We start from the raw sequence: 15,870 nt of genomic DNA, 5'->3' as shown, positions 1-15,870 counted from the left end.
GAGCTCTCTTCTTCGACGTCGCAAAAGCGTTCGACAAAGTCTGGCACAATGGTTTGATTTTCAAACTATTCAACATGGGCGTGCCGGATAGTCTCGTGCTCATCATACGGGACTTCTTGTCGAACCGCTCTTTTCGATATCGAGTCGAGGGAACCCGCTCCTCCCCACGACCTCTCACATCTGGAGTCCCGCAAGGCTCTGTCCTCTCACCCCTCCTATTTAGCTTATTCGTCAACGATATTCCCCGGTCGCCGCCGACCCATTTAGCTTTATTCGCCGACGACACGACTGTTTACTATTCTAGTAGAAATAAGTCCCTAATCGCGAAGAAGCTTCAGAGCGCAGCCCTAGCCCTAGGACAGTGGTTCCGAAAATGGCGCATAGACATCAACCCAGCGAAAAGTACTGCGGTGCTATTTCAGAGGGGAAGCTCCACACGGATTTCCTCCCGGATTAGGAGGAGGAATCTCACACCCCCGATTACTCTCTTTAGACAACCCATACCCTGGGCCAGGAAGGTCAAGTACCTGGGCGTTACCCTGGATGCATCGATGACATTCCGCCCGCATATAAAATCAGTCCGTGACCGTGCCGCGTTTATTCTCGGTAGACTCTACCCCATGATCTGTAAGCGGAGTAAAATGTCCCTTCGGAACAAGGTGACACTTTACAAAACTTGCATAAGGCCCGTCATGACTTACGCGAGTGTGGTGTTCGCTCACGCGGCCCGCACACACATAGACACCCTCCAATCCCTACAATCCCGCTTTTGCAGGTTAGCTGTCGGCGCTCCGTGGTTCGTGAGGAACGTTGACCTACACGACGACCTGGGCCTCGAATCAATTCGGAAATACATGAAGTCAGCGTCGGAACGATACTTCGATAAGGCTATGCGTCATGATAATCGCCTTATCGTTGCCGCCGCTGACTACTCTCCGAATCCTGATCATGCAGGAGCCAGTCACCGTCGACGCCCTAGACACGTCCTTACGGATCCATCAGATCCAATAACCTTTGCATTAGATGCCTTCAGCTCTAATACTAGGGGCAGGCTTAGGGACCCCGGTAACCGTACTCGTCGAACTCGACAAAGAGGTCGACGTGCAACCTAACCCATGCATCAGCCCGCTGAGTTTCTCGCCGGATCTTCTCAGCGGGTCGCGATTCCGATCCGGTAGTAGATTCATTCGCGAAACAATTGCTCTTGAGTTGTTAGGTCTCCTTCGGAGGCGCTCGGGCAGTTGTTAGCAAATCCCAACCCTCTTGGCTGAGCCTTTGCTCGCCCACCTGTCCTGGTGAAACTGGAAAGGCCTTCGGGCCACCAGTAAACTTTCAATCATAAAAAAAAAAAAAAAAAAAAAAAAACGTACGCAGCTGCGGCCTGGTATCACCTCATCCCGCAGGTCACGCGGGTGAAGTTACAGGCCCAGCAGAATCTGGCTCTTCGCACGATAGTCGGAGCAGGGCGTTACGTCAGTAATGCCGTAATCGCCCGGGATCTGGATGTGGAGTCGCTCGAGGAGTTCATCCGGAGGCTAGCTCGTAATCTTTACGAGCGGGCTGACGGTGGACCCCACGAGCATCTCCACAACTTAGCTCCCTTGCACGCTAGACCACCTGATGGTCTGGCGCTACCAAGGGAGCTACTGGAACCCCCGGCTATGGTAAGATAGTCGGCTTAATCGGAGTGATATGGGAGTGCTCATAATGAGTGCCCCCATGGGACTGAGCTGTCCACACTCGTCATTTCCCCCCACATCGTCGGGGTGCCCCCTTATGGGGACCCATTTCCCACCCCCGTTGGGTGGACCACTCCCCCGTCTGGGGAGTGTTTAAATCGGTCCCTCCCCGCGATGGTCTTCCCCGTTTGGGGAGCCCGGAGCGGGTGAGCGCTTTACTAGTGCCGCGGCTCCCCCTCTGATTTGTAGAGGCGGGGCCGCGGCATGGGGCCGGTGGCGGGCCCCACGGCTGCTGACTGTTGTCCTGGCTTATGTATATAGTAGAGTAGTTAGTTTTTAGTTAGTTTAGTTAGTTTAGTTAGTAGTTAGTCGTAAGGAAAAAAAAAAAAAAAAAAAAAAAAAAAAAAAAAAAAAAAAAAAAAAAAAAAAAAAAAAAAAAAAAAAAAAATTACAATTAGAAAGCAGAGGACAGCGGCCGGCGCCGGGGTGACTTCGCCACGGGCATCGAGCCGTCAGCAGACCAGCCCATCGTATTATGTATAAGTATATATGTTTTGTCGATGTAGTGCAGCCGTGCGCGCTGCGAACGGCGTACCTCTCCCTAGTTCTTCCTGCATCCATACCACCCCTGCCCTATGTGGCAGGGAGCTCGTCCCGGGCAGTGGGGTTTGCCCCGAGGCCCGTTCCGTGCCCCCGAAAGGGGGTACGACGACCCTTCTTCTTCCAGAGGACTTTTTTGCCACGTATCATCCGGCTATGGAATGAGCTCCCCTCCACGGTGTTTCCCGAGCGCTATGACATGTCCTTCTTCAAACGAGGCTTGTGGAGAGTATTAAGCGGTAGGCAGCGGCTTGGCTCTGCCCCTGGCATTGCTGAAGTCCATGGGCGACGGAAACAGCAATTTTCCACTATAAACGATATTCGTTCACAAAACATAAATTCTTGAATTCGGCTGTTCATTAAAAGTCTGTGAACTCGCAATTTAGTCCAGAGGCATCTTGTAGACGTTAGAGCCTCATTGACTCATGACGTCTATGGTGAAATTCAGGGGCTCCGGTAAACATTTTACAACATTTCTCTTTACTCTTTTTAGCACTAAGTGATGTAACGTTGGTCCAACTAAGGACCGTAAATTATTACTAAACTATCTATTGAATTCGATAAAATGTTCTACTTAATTAAAAACTATTCCATCGCTCTTGAAAGAACGTTTCCCCTATCGATTAATGATAATAAAAAAAGTGTGTGTGTCCGCTCCGACGCACGACTGGAGTTTACTGGATATAAAAAATTAAACGAAACAATACGAGAAATAGTTCTATATTACGACAACACGATACACTACAGATTATTAACAAATTAACGAGACACAAAACAAACGACTAACAAATATATGAAAATACAATAATGAGAGAAACGCGCGATCAGTACGAGGCTTTGTGGCGGACTGCCGGCGCAGCAGCCCGGCGCGCATTTCGTGTGACATGCGCATAACGCATTTCGTGTGACATGCTAGTACGATTTTGGTCCCCATAATTTTCATACCCCGGGCCTATATATGTAAATCGATTCTAAAGGAGTAAACTCCAAAAATTCAAAAAAACAACGATTTCGCTATAGGTCTCTTAAGAGCCTTGATTATAATTCATTTGACAGTTCTTCGGGCAGTATGTGTATAGTAACCGGCAAACATCTTGAGCAAATGACCTTGACTGCGCAGAACCGAATTTTAGATCACTTTGGTGGCGACGGCAGGGGAAATCGTATCGAGCGCGTTATTGGTAGATCAGTCGAACCTTGCGTCCCGCACCGCACCCTCGTTCCGCTTGCTCCCAAAAGTACGCTTGCGTACAGTGAAAAGTCTATCGTTATTAATCGTTAAGTTATTTGTTATAATTGCTTGTTGACTTTGTTGCCATTGCTATTTGTTGAGTGTTTGTTGATTTTTTATAAAAAATACACTATGCAGTGACAAACTGGTGTAGTATTCAAAAGAAAGGGTAGAAAAATTGTGTACGACGTATATTGCTTCATTATAAAACAGGGGAAGAATGATATGGAAAAAGTAAAACAGACTTCGGAAGCAACAAAAGCATCAGTGAGTACTGTGAGGTGCATTATTAACGAAGCTAAAGGCTCTGGCTTGCTTGCCGTGTTTCGGACTCCGGATAAGAAAAGATCAGGGAAGAAGAAAGTTACCGGAATGGATAGTTTCATTCAATCTGTAATAAAAAGATGTAATCATAATAACTACATAACAAGCAGCGAAACTCCGTACCGTAGAAAGGCTTCGAAAAATTTAAAGAAGATGTAAATTTTAATTGCTCGGAATGAAGCTTACGACGAATTATGAAAGAGCTAGGCTTCAGATGGAAAAAAAAACAGAAAATAATCGGAAGCTGGTAATTGAAAAAAGTTACATTCGATTACTACGAATCGAATATCTTCAAAAAATAATTAATTATAGACAAAAAAGAAGATCGAACCGACCGAGTTGTAAACTACACCGATGAGCCCTATGTCGACTCATCACGATGATGGTGACTCGGGTGATGAAAACAGTGATGATGATGGTCAAGATTATGATAACGAAAAAAAAATTACAAATACCAGCTTTGCTTCAACTGAACCAAGACCTGACAACAGCTCTAGTTTTGACTTAATAGAAGGAATATCTATTTTACCCCAAGATTAAATTATTACAATTATTAACCTATATTTTTTGTTGATGTTCTAATAAATATATAAATAAATACATATGTTGATTTTAATAATTTAATTGCATTATGACGCAGAGTAAATAGTGTTTTTGCACGTGAGTGTACCATGCGCAAACTTACCCCCACTACGTCAACAAATGCTCAAGAAGTTTGCCGGCTATTATAGCTGGTGTGTAAATCGTACTATCAATAGCACTTCTTATGGTACCTACTAAGTGATGCGTGACCAAATATTTGCTTATAAGCGACACATCTACTAACTAAACCAATATCTTTCATTCATCGTCAACGAATTTGTCACGATTCATTTATAACTAAGAGATGATATGTATGACAAGTGCTGTTTTGGTAAATTATGTTAAAATATACTTGCGCCAATCTCTCGGCGAGGAAAACTTAAGGAGACGGATGTGTTTTCTATAATATACGCTTACTAGCGGAACCAACAGACGTACACACGTCTTAAATTCGAAAATTTCAAACGATTGATCTATTTTTTTTTTGTAAGGGACGACGAAATCGTGAAGCCATTCTAGAATTCGCTCAAAAAAATAATCAAAATCAGGCCGATCGATTTAGGAGAGTTTACTAGCGTACACACAGACAGAAGAATTATATATTAAGATTAGTTTGCCTAGACACATTAGCCAATAAACTCCTAAGTCGGTTTGGTCTAAGTTAGTATTTTACGTAAAACAATTACAACGAACCTTTGTAACAACTGTTTTGCATTTCAGAAATGTCGTTTTTTTTTTTCGTTTACTGCTTGTTACTCAAAGCAGTTTTTGTACGTAATACAAATCTTATATTTACATGAAAATATGAAGCCGTCAAACTAATTCCGGAGTGTTCCGGGTGACAGCGAAAACAAATACATAAAGCCTCTTAAATAGAATGCTCGGAGGTAAATCATTACTATTATAATATTTAAGTTATTCGTTCCATTCTCAATTGAATTTATGCTGATATATTTTAAAATAGGATTGGTAAATAGTTAGGCAGTACATATAAATAATATTAGGAATATTTTAAGGAAAACTGTTCGTTTCTTTATTTTTCCTGCTCGATAACAATATAATTTAATTAGGAAATTACTCTTTCATCGTTGAAAATCATGACAATATCGTCATAAATTCAAACAATATTCGAACACATAATTAAGTAGTTCGTGTTTTATAAGCCGGGTTTCTGGGTTAAGTACCAAAAAAAAAAAGGTCTACTTTTTTTGTTTTCTTAAGCACAACACTACACAATATATCGCAAACTAAATTTTATTATGAATTTATTTTGTGCGTTGTACATAAATAAATAAATTTAATAAACAGCTAACTGGTTCGAGGGCGGCGCAGGGATTCGCTAGCTGCGTTCTCATTGCAAGCATTGTCGCTTAGTTTAATGAATGAAAATCCCTAGCAACCTGTTTTATAAATCATCATTTATCTAAAGCTAAAAATAACAAACAAGTCAGTATTTAGTAATCATTGGACGTATAAAGTACTGACCACTATCAAAACTCCTGTTGACACTCCGACGGACGCCAGAGCTCCTAACATGCCTCTGAGATGTGGTTGTGATACCTCGCACGTGTACACCCTGGCTGGGGCGCCAACCATACCCGAACCGAAGCCAACCAGCAGCCTACCTGTTATATAATCGGTTCAGTTCATTCAAATGGGTTCAGATTGGTTTTTTTTATTGCCCATGTAGGCAGACGAGCATATGGCCCACCTGATGGTGAGTGGTTACCGTCGCCCATGGACTCCAGCGATGCCAGGGGCAGAGTCAAGCCGCTGCCTATCGCTTAATACTCTCCACAAGTTCCTCCACAAGTTCTCTACTTAGTTAAAAAATGTCGTAGAACCTGTCGACTGAAAGAATCGTTGAGTTGCCTTACTCCGTCATAAGGACACGGAACAAGCTTGTTTATTTTTTTATATCATAGGTAGCCGAACTGACGGCCCACCTGATGTTAAGTGGCTACCGGAGCTCATAGACATCTACAACGTGAATACCGCCACCTACCTTGAGATATGGGTTCCAAGATCTCAGTATAGTACAATGGCTGTCCCACCCTTCAAACCGAAACGAATTACTGCTTCACGGCAGAAATAAGCAGGGTGGTGGTACCTACCCGCGCGGACTCTCAAGAGGTCCTACCACCAGTAAAAAATTATCTCGTTAACCGATCTTAATATTAAAAGAAATCCACTTCTAGCCTCCTCCTGACCGGTTTTTCTAAACTGCCTTAACATATTTATCCATAAACAGTTTTGTTAGGTTTCATCAACTTACCTACATACATCATGGGAACATTTACAGAGGTCGAAATCAGAATCCATCCGAAAATGAGAGGTATTTCAGTGAGTATCAAAGTGAGACGTCGTCCAATTAAGTCCATCAGGTAGCCGCTTAGAATACATCCGATCGGGGTGCCGGCTGAGCTCAAGCTTGCTGAAAAAAAATTGAATGCCCTTTAATTTACTTAAGCAAACACCCACACCACAAAGCATACAAACTAACAATGGTAGAATAATTTTGTTTCTAACCTATCGGTCATATGGGAACGTTATAATTGTGTTTTTAATAGCTTCAGACGTATGTATGTTTGTAACGGAATCTTTGAACATGATTTTGACCCCCTTCAAAACGTCGGATTAACTCGAAATTTGGTATACCTAGTCAGGTCATAAGTATTGTCACACAGTAAAAACTTTTCTTTTAGAATGCTGGCCACAAAAAAGTTTATTGAACCCGAATTTCGAATTGTTCATGAAAATAAAAATAGTATACATTTAGAATTTTACTCATTTTTAAATATGGAGTGGACGCTTAAAGAAGACCGTGTTGCAGTTATTGCGTTGCATCGTTGCGGTTACGCGCCAATTCAAATTTTTAACATACTGAAAAATTTGAATATAACCAAAAGATTCGTTTATCGTACCATCAAACGATACAATGAAGACTCTAGTGTAGATGACAGGTCAAGAAGTGGTCGCCCTCGGTCTGTTAGGATTCCAGCAGTGATAAAAGCTGTGAAGGCGCGAATTCAAAGAAATCCCAAACGTAAGCAGAAACTGTTGGCCCTTCAGATGGGGTTAAGCAGAAGCACGGTGAAAAGGGTGTTAAATGAAGACTTAGGGCTTCGGGCATATCGAAGAAAAACAGGAAATCGTTTGAATGCTCGTCTAATGGACCTGAGACTGAAGAGATGCCGCGCTTTGTTGAAGCGGTACGCGGGAAAAAAATATCGGGAAATTCTTTTTTCGGATGAAAAAATTTTTACCGTAGAAGAGAGCTACAACAACAAAAAATGATAAGGTGTATACACACAGTAATGAAGAAACGAGCAACCGTATTCCGCGTGTCCAACGAGGTCATTTTCCATCCTCGCTCATGGTATGGTTGGGAGTTTCTTATTGGGGCTTAACAGAGGTACATTTTTGTGAGAAAGGTGTAAAAACGAATGCAGTTGTGTATCAAAATACAGTCCTGACGAACCTTGTGGAACCTGTTTCTCATACCATGTTCAATAACAGGCACTGTGTATTCCAACAAGATTCGGCGCCAGTTCATAGAGCGAAGAGCACACAAGACTGGCTGGCGGCGCGTGAAATCGACTTCATCCGGCACGAAGACTGGCCCTCCTCCAGTCCAGATTTGAATCCGTTAGATTACAAGATATGGCAACACTTGGAGGAAAAGGCGTGCTCAAAGCCTCATCCCAATTTGGAGTCACTCAAGACATCCTTGATTAAGGCAGCCGCCGATATTGACATGGACCTCGTTCGTGCTGCGATAGACGACTGGCCGCGCAGATTGAAGGCCTGTATTAAAAATCACGGAGGTCATTTTGAATAAACTTTAGTGTCATAAGAATCTATGTTTTGTTAAGTTCATTTTGGTATATGAATGGTTACATAATGAATAAACTTGTTTCAATTATTTTACATTAAACATGTGACAGAATTTATGACCTGACTATGTACTTATTAAAGATCGATGACAATTAAATATTAAAGAAATTGAGAACAAAATATTCAAAAAATTGGTATTCAACTAAAAAATGAAAAATAAGCAATGGTTTAAAAAACTAACAAAAAACATTTTTATAGAAAAACCAACTAAAAAATAGAAAATAACTTTAATAAATTTGAATTAAAAATTGTGTATGAAAAAATTATTTTATTGTAAAAAGAGCGTGGGGTGCATGGTATCAGTAGTTATAAATATTTTAAGAACAGATATGAGTAGCAGGGCTATTTTGATAATATCCTACGCTTTTTTTTGTTAGTTTTTAAAACTTTTTTTTTACGAAATAGGAAACATGTTTGCATTCACGGATCTTTATTGTAATCTCAAGTCATTAATAAGCAATCAATCTATGTCTAGAGAAACATGGATGCGAATTCCGCGTTTTTTCCATAACGAAAAAAGTAATATTTAGACAATGTTTACATATTATAATTATCTAGCAAAGCATCGTTCATGATAGGCGGTAATTTCATTGCGTAATAAGTGATAATACGTTTCACCTTCGCCATATTAGAATACAAACCACATCACTCCAAGGAGATTTTCGTTTTTTTTGCATTCGATATTGGAATTCTATCCTCACGAAATCTATGAATGTCGTCGAACGCACCGCAGTTGAATAGTAATCCTCTTTCCCTGTCTGTATGCGTATTGTATATAATCTACAACGTTGTTTTATTATAATGTTTGACATTGATAGCGGTATTATCGCTACATAGTGTAAAATAAAGTCGCTATCTTTGTCCCTATATATATATATATATATATATAATTTTTTTTTATTGCTTTTGTAGGCAGACGAGCGTACGGCACACCTGATGGTAAGTGGTTACCGTCGCCCATGGACTTCAGCAATGCCAGGAGCAGAGCCAAGCCGCTGCCTACTGCTTAATACTCTCCACAAGCCTCGTTTGAAGAAGGACATGTCATAGCGCTCGGGAAACACCGTGGTGGGGAGCTCATTCCATAGCCGGATGATACGTGGCAAAAAAGTCCCCTGGAAACGCACTGTGGATGACCGCAGTGGCTCCAGGTAGTATGTATGCTTAAATCTTTAAAACTACGCAACGGATTTTGATGCGGTTTTTTTTAATAGATAGTGATTGAAGAGGAAGGTTTACATGCATATTAGCATCCATTAAATTATATTATATAATAAATTATATGATATACCTATATAATACGTGATGTACGATATATAATAGATAGATAGAATATAGATTGTTATGGTTAACTTAATTTGTTGTATATCTCACTGGTGGTAGGACGTGTTGTGAGTCCGCACGGGTAGGTAACACCACCCCGCCTATTTTTGTCGTGAAGCAGTAATGCGTTTTGGTTTGAATGGTGGGGCAGCTGTTGTAACTATGCTGAGACTTTAGAACTTATATCTCAAGGTGGGTGGCGCATTTACATTGTAGATATCTATGGGCTCCAGTAACCACTTAACACCAGGTGGGCTGTGAGCTCGTCCACCCATCTAAGCAATAAAAAAAAATCTTAACATGTCACTGTAAATGCTATTTAGATTAAGAAAAATGATATAAAAAAGTAAATTTTGAGGGAAGCTCATAATTTTCCAAACAATATAAGAATTGTAAAATATGTTTTTTATTTTTTATTTACTTCGACTCTGACAAATTTGTAAAAAGCTCGAAGTGCGTCTAAAATCAGTTACAAAAATTTTTAGAACGTTATCACATCTGGAAAATCTCTCGCAATCTCTTTCGCATGTCTTAGTCGCATACATTAGTTTGACGCAAGTAACTGCAATGCGGATCTTTCTTTGTTATTCAGAAACTTTGCAATGGCAGATAAACGAAATCCTTCTCAGCCCCGTGAGCTTGTCCAGAGATGAAGCCTAAGGCGAAAATAACCCCTAGAGGCTGCTAGGATATAGATAGGCCAAAAAAAGTGTTAGTAGAAGAAACCGTTCACTTGGAAACACTCTACGACATCAACTGTATGCACACCTACTTTTTTATGTATTATGGTAGTACTAACCAATCCAACTGGCCTGGTCTACGGAGATAAACAGTGTGGAATTTTCATTTTGCAGCTGTGGTAGGGCAACGGCTGAGAAGCCGAAGGCCATGCCTGTGTTGATGGTGCCCAAATTAGCCAAAAACGATGCGAAGACCTGTTTCAGAGCTTTCCCTCGGCCTTCTTTCCCGGACTTGCATTTCTCGATTAGCACCTTCTTGGTGATCGTGGCCGGTACTCCATTCTTGATGAACGGCGCTGATTCGTTCCTGTAAAAACATCATGTTAATAAATGATTTTGTTTAATACAATACGATGAGTATATGAGTATAACGCGTTTTAAATCTCTTCTTCTTCATCTTCTTATCAGCCTACAGACATCCACTAATGGACATAAATGGCCTCCCTCAAACCTTCCCGCTAACCTCAATAGATCGTCGGTCCATCTTGTAGGAGGCCTACGTACACTACGTTTTCCAGTACGCAATCGCCACTCAAGAACTCTCTGACCCCAACGACCGTCATTTCTACGAGCAATATGTCCTGCCCACTGCCACTTCAACGTCGCTATCCTTTGTGTTACTTATATAGATTACATATGACTTTGTATGCATAAATAAACATATTAATAATTTAATATAACTATGTATAAAATAATAAAATACACACATACACATAATTACACACAATATAATATACATGTAAAGCAATAATATATAATTACACATGAAAATACACAATTTAGTATTATAGTTAATAATGGCTAAAAAAAACGATACGATTAATAATAAATTAATTAATAATAAAAATACGATTGTATCCGTTAAATATGTACTAAAGTGTAGTACATACAAGTTCAGAGATTCATTTATAGGATAAAATATGTACAATGTAGTATATGCAATCAGTAACATCACATTCTGTATGATGAGAAACCTATCGAAGCCACAAAAGGCAAAGGCAAATTAAATTTCCTCAATTACGTCCATGATTTTTCTTTATTCCGTTTGGTACATAGTTTTTTTTATTTATTGCTTAGATGGGTGGACGAGCTCACAGCCCACCTGTTTCTAAGTGGTTACTGGAGCCCATAGACGTCTACAACGTAAATGCGCCACCTACCTTGAGATATAAGTTGTAAGGTCTCACTCTCAGTATAGTTACAACGGCTGCCCCACCCTTCAAACCGAAACGCATTACTGCTTCACGGCAGAAATAGGCAGGGCGGTGGTACCTACCCGCGCGGACTCACAACAGGTCCTACCACCAGTAATTACGCAAATTATAATTTTGCGGGTTTCACTTTTTATTACATAGTATTATATAGTATTTATAATATAAATTTTGTTTTGTTTCGATGTTGATAATGTCGACAGATGTAAAAAAAAATATGTCGATTCGGATAAATAGCGGATAAATTTTAAAATAAGTTCCGACATCGGTCTAAAAATTACTCAAGATCTCAAAGGATATTCTTAAATAATCCAAATAGTAATCTGTTTTCTAATACTTTAAATGTAAAATTTTGTATATATATACATATTTTTTCGATTTAATTTTGGTTTATTAACACTATCGAGTATAAGTTTTGAAAATTAAAACTGTTTAAGCATTTTTGTATATATATACATATATTTTCGATTCAATTTTGGTTTATTAACACTATCGAGTTCTTGTTTTGAAAATTAAAATTGTTTAAACACAACAATAAACAATCAACAAAGAGAATTGTTGTTAACTAGATAAATAATTCTATTGAGTTTCTGATAACAACAACGCTATTATTGTATTAATATAATTATCATATTAATCAATTACCATCAGACAACTCGATTGTAATGAATACGAGCGCTATTTAATTTCTAACAATAAAACTATAATACTTGTCCGGAACTGATCTCCAATGATAACCTATATAACACAATTACGAGTATAATTGTGTCAAAAAAAATAATAAACGACAAAATATTATCTCTCCCGCAAAGCTGTTAGTTGGGCGTTCTATGATTATTGGGACAGATATTACGCAGTGGTATCGATAATCAGTTAACAGTAGGTTCCATGGTTCATCCGTCTATCTATATAATAGTACAAAATAGTGATCTGTAGGTGTAGAGTTAACGTCCACAAAGATAAGGAATAAAGGCTAAGGTATCATTTTTTGTGAATTACTTACAATGTAACGTGTTGCTCTTGAAAAGAAAGCAAGAGAAATACAAAAGGAAATTCCGGTCAAAACATTAATGTCTATACAACAAATAGACTATACCTATTTTTTTTTTCATTTTTTAATGCTTAGATTTGTGGACGAGTTCACGGACGGCCCGCCTGATGTTAAATGTTACAGGAGCTCACCACAGATATTAAAGACGTAAATACGCCACCCACCTTGAGACATGAGTTCTAATCTCTGTTTTTATCGTATAGCGGCTTCCCGCTATTCAAGCCGAAACGCTTTAGTCCTTTAAGGCAAAAATAGGTAGGACGGTGGTACTTACCTGTGTGTGCTCACAAGACGGCCTACCACCAGTAATACCTCAAATTATAACAAAGTTGGTAGGCAGCGGCTTGGCTCTGCCCCTGGCATTGTTTAAGTCCATGGGTGACGGTAACCACTAACCAAGGGCAAAAAAAAACCGTTTGATTTTTATTACGCAATGCGATTCCCTCATCGCGAAAATCATTAGTAAACCTGTGTTAAGAACCTACGTATTTCATTTAAAAAATTGTTTCGTGTCTACGCGATTCGAACATCTGCAAATTCGCATCGCTCGATACGTGTGCACCGGGCATTTTATATTTTAAACCACTTCTCTATTCTAATTGTCAGCATATTAAAATAAAATCATTCACACGACCAGCGGACATTCACTTGATAGGTTATCAAGTAGTGTCAGCTATTACTTATCTAAAAGTTATTATTTACACTTAGGGTCAATTCATCTTGCGATAAATATACACCATAAAGACTATCATTCAATATACGCTGCACCTGTTCACAAAAGATTTTGATGATGAAGGATCCTTGTTATGTAACAGTGTGCTTTGTGCGAGTTTTTTAACGTTCTCGATAGCGTAAAAGTTAACCCAAATTTGTATGAAATTGGAACGTTTGTCTACGTTTACTACGTTTACTGGTGGTAGGACCTCTTGTGAGTCCGCACGGGTGGGTACCACCACCCTGCCTATTTCTGCCGTAAAGCAGTAATGCGTTTCGGTTTGAAGGGCGGGGCAGCCGTTGTAACTATACTGAGACGCATTTACGTTGTAGATGTCTGTGGGCTCCAGTAACCACTTAACACCAGGTGGGCTGTGAGCTCGTCCACCCATATAAGCAATAAAAAAAAACGTTTGCCGCTAGGGACGCTGTTCTAACTGCATACAAATTAGAGTTAACTCTTACGCTATCGAGAACGTTAAAAAACTCGCACCAAGCACACTGAACAAAAGCTAGCGAACGTCACACCTACGTCATTGTACTCATGGTGCAAATCAATGAAGTAGGAAACCTATGGAAGTGAAACGTCAACCAAAATTTCGTGCCACTGTGACGTCATCTGGCCACAAAACATGGCGGCTTTAGTGCTGTACCAAAGATTTCAATGTTATCAGGTTTTATCGATAAACGTTCTTGGCTCATTTTATTTTAAATATATTTTAATATTGTTGAGTATTATTTATTTGTAGAATTTATACTTATAGGGAAGTAAGTAGGTATATTGTTATGTGCAAATATGATATGATTTAGATGGGTGAAATCTAAGATAAGTTCGTCCTTCGAATTTGCCAAGTAAACGATATGATGATTTTTAAAAGTTGCTACACTGATTTTATAAAGTTGTCGTTTGTCGCAAAACATAAAGATATGGCGTAGTTCAAAGCCATCAGCCCATTTCTAGCATGCTAAATGTTATCGTATTTTGAGTACGTGTTTTTCTTAGACTATTACAATCTATTTTAATTGTTTTGCTGACTCTAAAGTCCGTAACATACTACCGCAGCGCACCCCAAGGAAGGTGCGCCGCACCATTTGAATCACTTTCGCTTGAGAGTGATTCAAATTTTAAACTTATCAAGGGACCGCGTGAAAAAAAAAACACCTACAGAACATTTATTCATTAATTACAAACGTCATTCCTTGTGACTTCCTCTCTAAAATCACTTAATTATTAAATATTTAACAAATTTACAATAGTGTTTTACTCACTGCGGAATAAAACTATTTTATTTAAATAGTTCCGAAGAGATTTTGTCGGTAGCCTTTTTCCCGAAATATCTAAACAGAATGTCTAAATATGTTTTGATGACATATTTTAAAGTGGTATTTATGATTAGTGTCATGATCAATATATTCCGACCGAAAAATGGATTTTTCGGATGAGGGCTCCATAATGAATTTAAATACATATAGATAATAGTTTTAGGGCATCGACTTTCTTGAGATCCTATAAAATACGTTTTAATTATTATTTTTGTATGTTTTAAGCATGATAAATTATGAAATTTTATATAATCAATCATATTAAATCGATATCAAAGTCAATAAATAATGTACAACCCAAAACAGACGGCCGAACTGACGTGACAATGATATTTGGCGCGCTAAACATGGCGGATTTTCGGCCTCATTAGACGGAGACGGAGATATTTACGTATATTCATGTTTCATTTTATGTACGCACTGAAATACTGTTATATTATTTTCCTGCGAGTTAAAGTGCTGAGTAAGAACGAGATAGATATATGTTTATGTGTGTGCCTTCAAAATGGGTGCTATTTATATAAGCAATTGTACGTATAGAACAATATGTCGTGTCCCTACTATATAGGTCTATGGTGCAAATGAAAGTTTTTACGCGCAAATTGGAATCGCGGTGACATTGACAATTTTGACAGAATTTTACGGAAAAGGCGCGTAAAAATGTTGCCATATGACAATTTCTTGAAACTTTCATTCATCATTGATAAATTTATACCAAAAAAATACATCATTCAGTTTGAAGGATAGCATAGATATTCCAATAAAGACTTTTATAGCAGGGTTTGGCACACCTAATCGCCGAGGCAGTTATGTATCCATCTTTTTATTACCGCTGTAAGCATAAGAGAATGCATGCGACAATCCCATGGGTCAACCGATTGGCTAGCGCTCTAATCCCTTTTGAAAAACCTCTTCCTGGTCAAAGCTCTTTTGAAGATTAACGTATCATTAGGGTCAAAAAGCTATGGAAGTTTTTTTAACAATCGGGGACAAATCAATCACAGCCATGGTACCCAAAACTAGGATTCCTTGTAGTATTGGAAAACAAAGACTGATATAAATACTATAGATATTGTACACCCAACTAAAAAGTAAACTAACTTGTGCATTACACAAATGTTAGCCCGATGTGGGAATCGAAACCACGGCCTATCAGTCAGGGGCGAGACAGTCAGTTAATTCCAGAGCGTATAAA

At 39.2% G+C, this 15,870-nt stretch overlaps 1 protein-coding gene across 2 annotated transcripts in view; it reads right to left on the bottom strand.

Annotated features, from left to right (window-relative positions):
* The window catches only part of ST5 (putative sugar transporter protein 5), a 59,615-nt gene that overhangs the window by 20,478 nt on the left and 23,267 nt on the right, over positions 1-15,870 (bottom strand). For both annotated transcript variants that reach the window (XM_028170829.2, XM_028170838.2), the window contains 3 exons: positions 10,436-10,683; positions 6,692-6,850; positions 5,902-6,041 (listed from right to left, as the gene is read on the bottom strand). In XM_028170829.2, the coding sequence (XP_028026630.2) occupies positions 5,902-6,041; positions 6,692-6,850; positions 10,436-10,683 (547 nt within the window). The remainder of the gene's footprint in view (positions 1-5,901; positions 6,042-6,691; positions 6,851-10,435; positions 10,684-15,870) is intronic.

Source organism: Bombyx mandarina, chromosome 22, assembly GCF_030267445.1.
Source record: "Bombyx mandarina strain Sakado chromosome 22, ASM3026744v2".
In the NCBI taxonomy this organism is placed as follows: Eukaryota; Metazoa; Arthropoda; class Insecta; order Lepidoptera; family Bombycidae; genus Bombyx; species Bombyx mandarina.
Note: the sequence above shows the minus strand (reverse complement) of the source record. Positions and strands in the feature narration are given on the sequence as shown.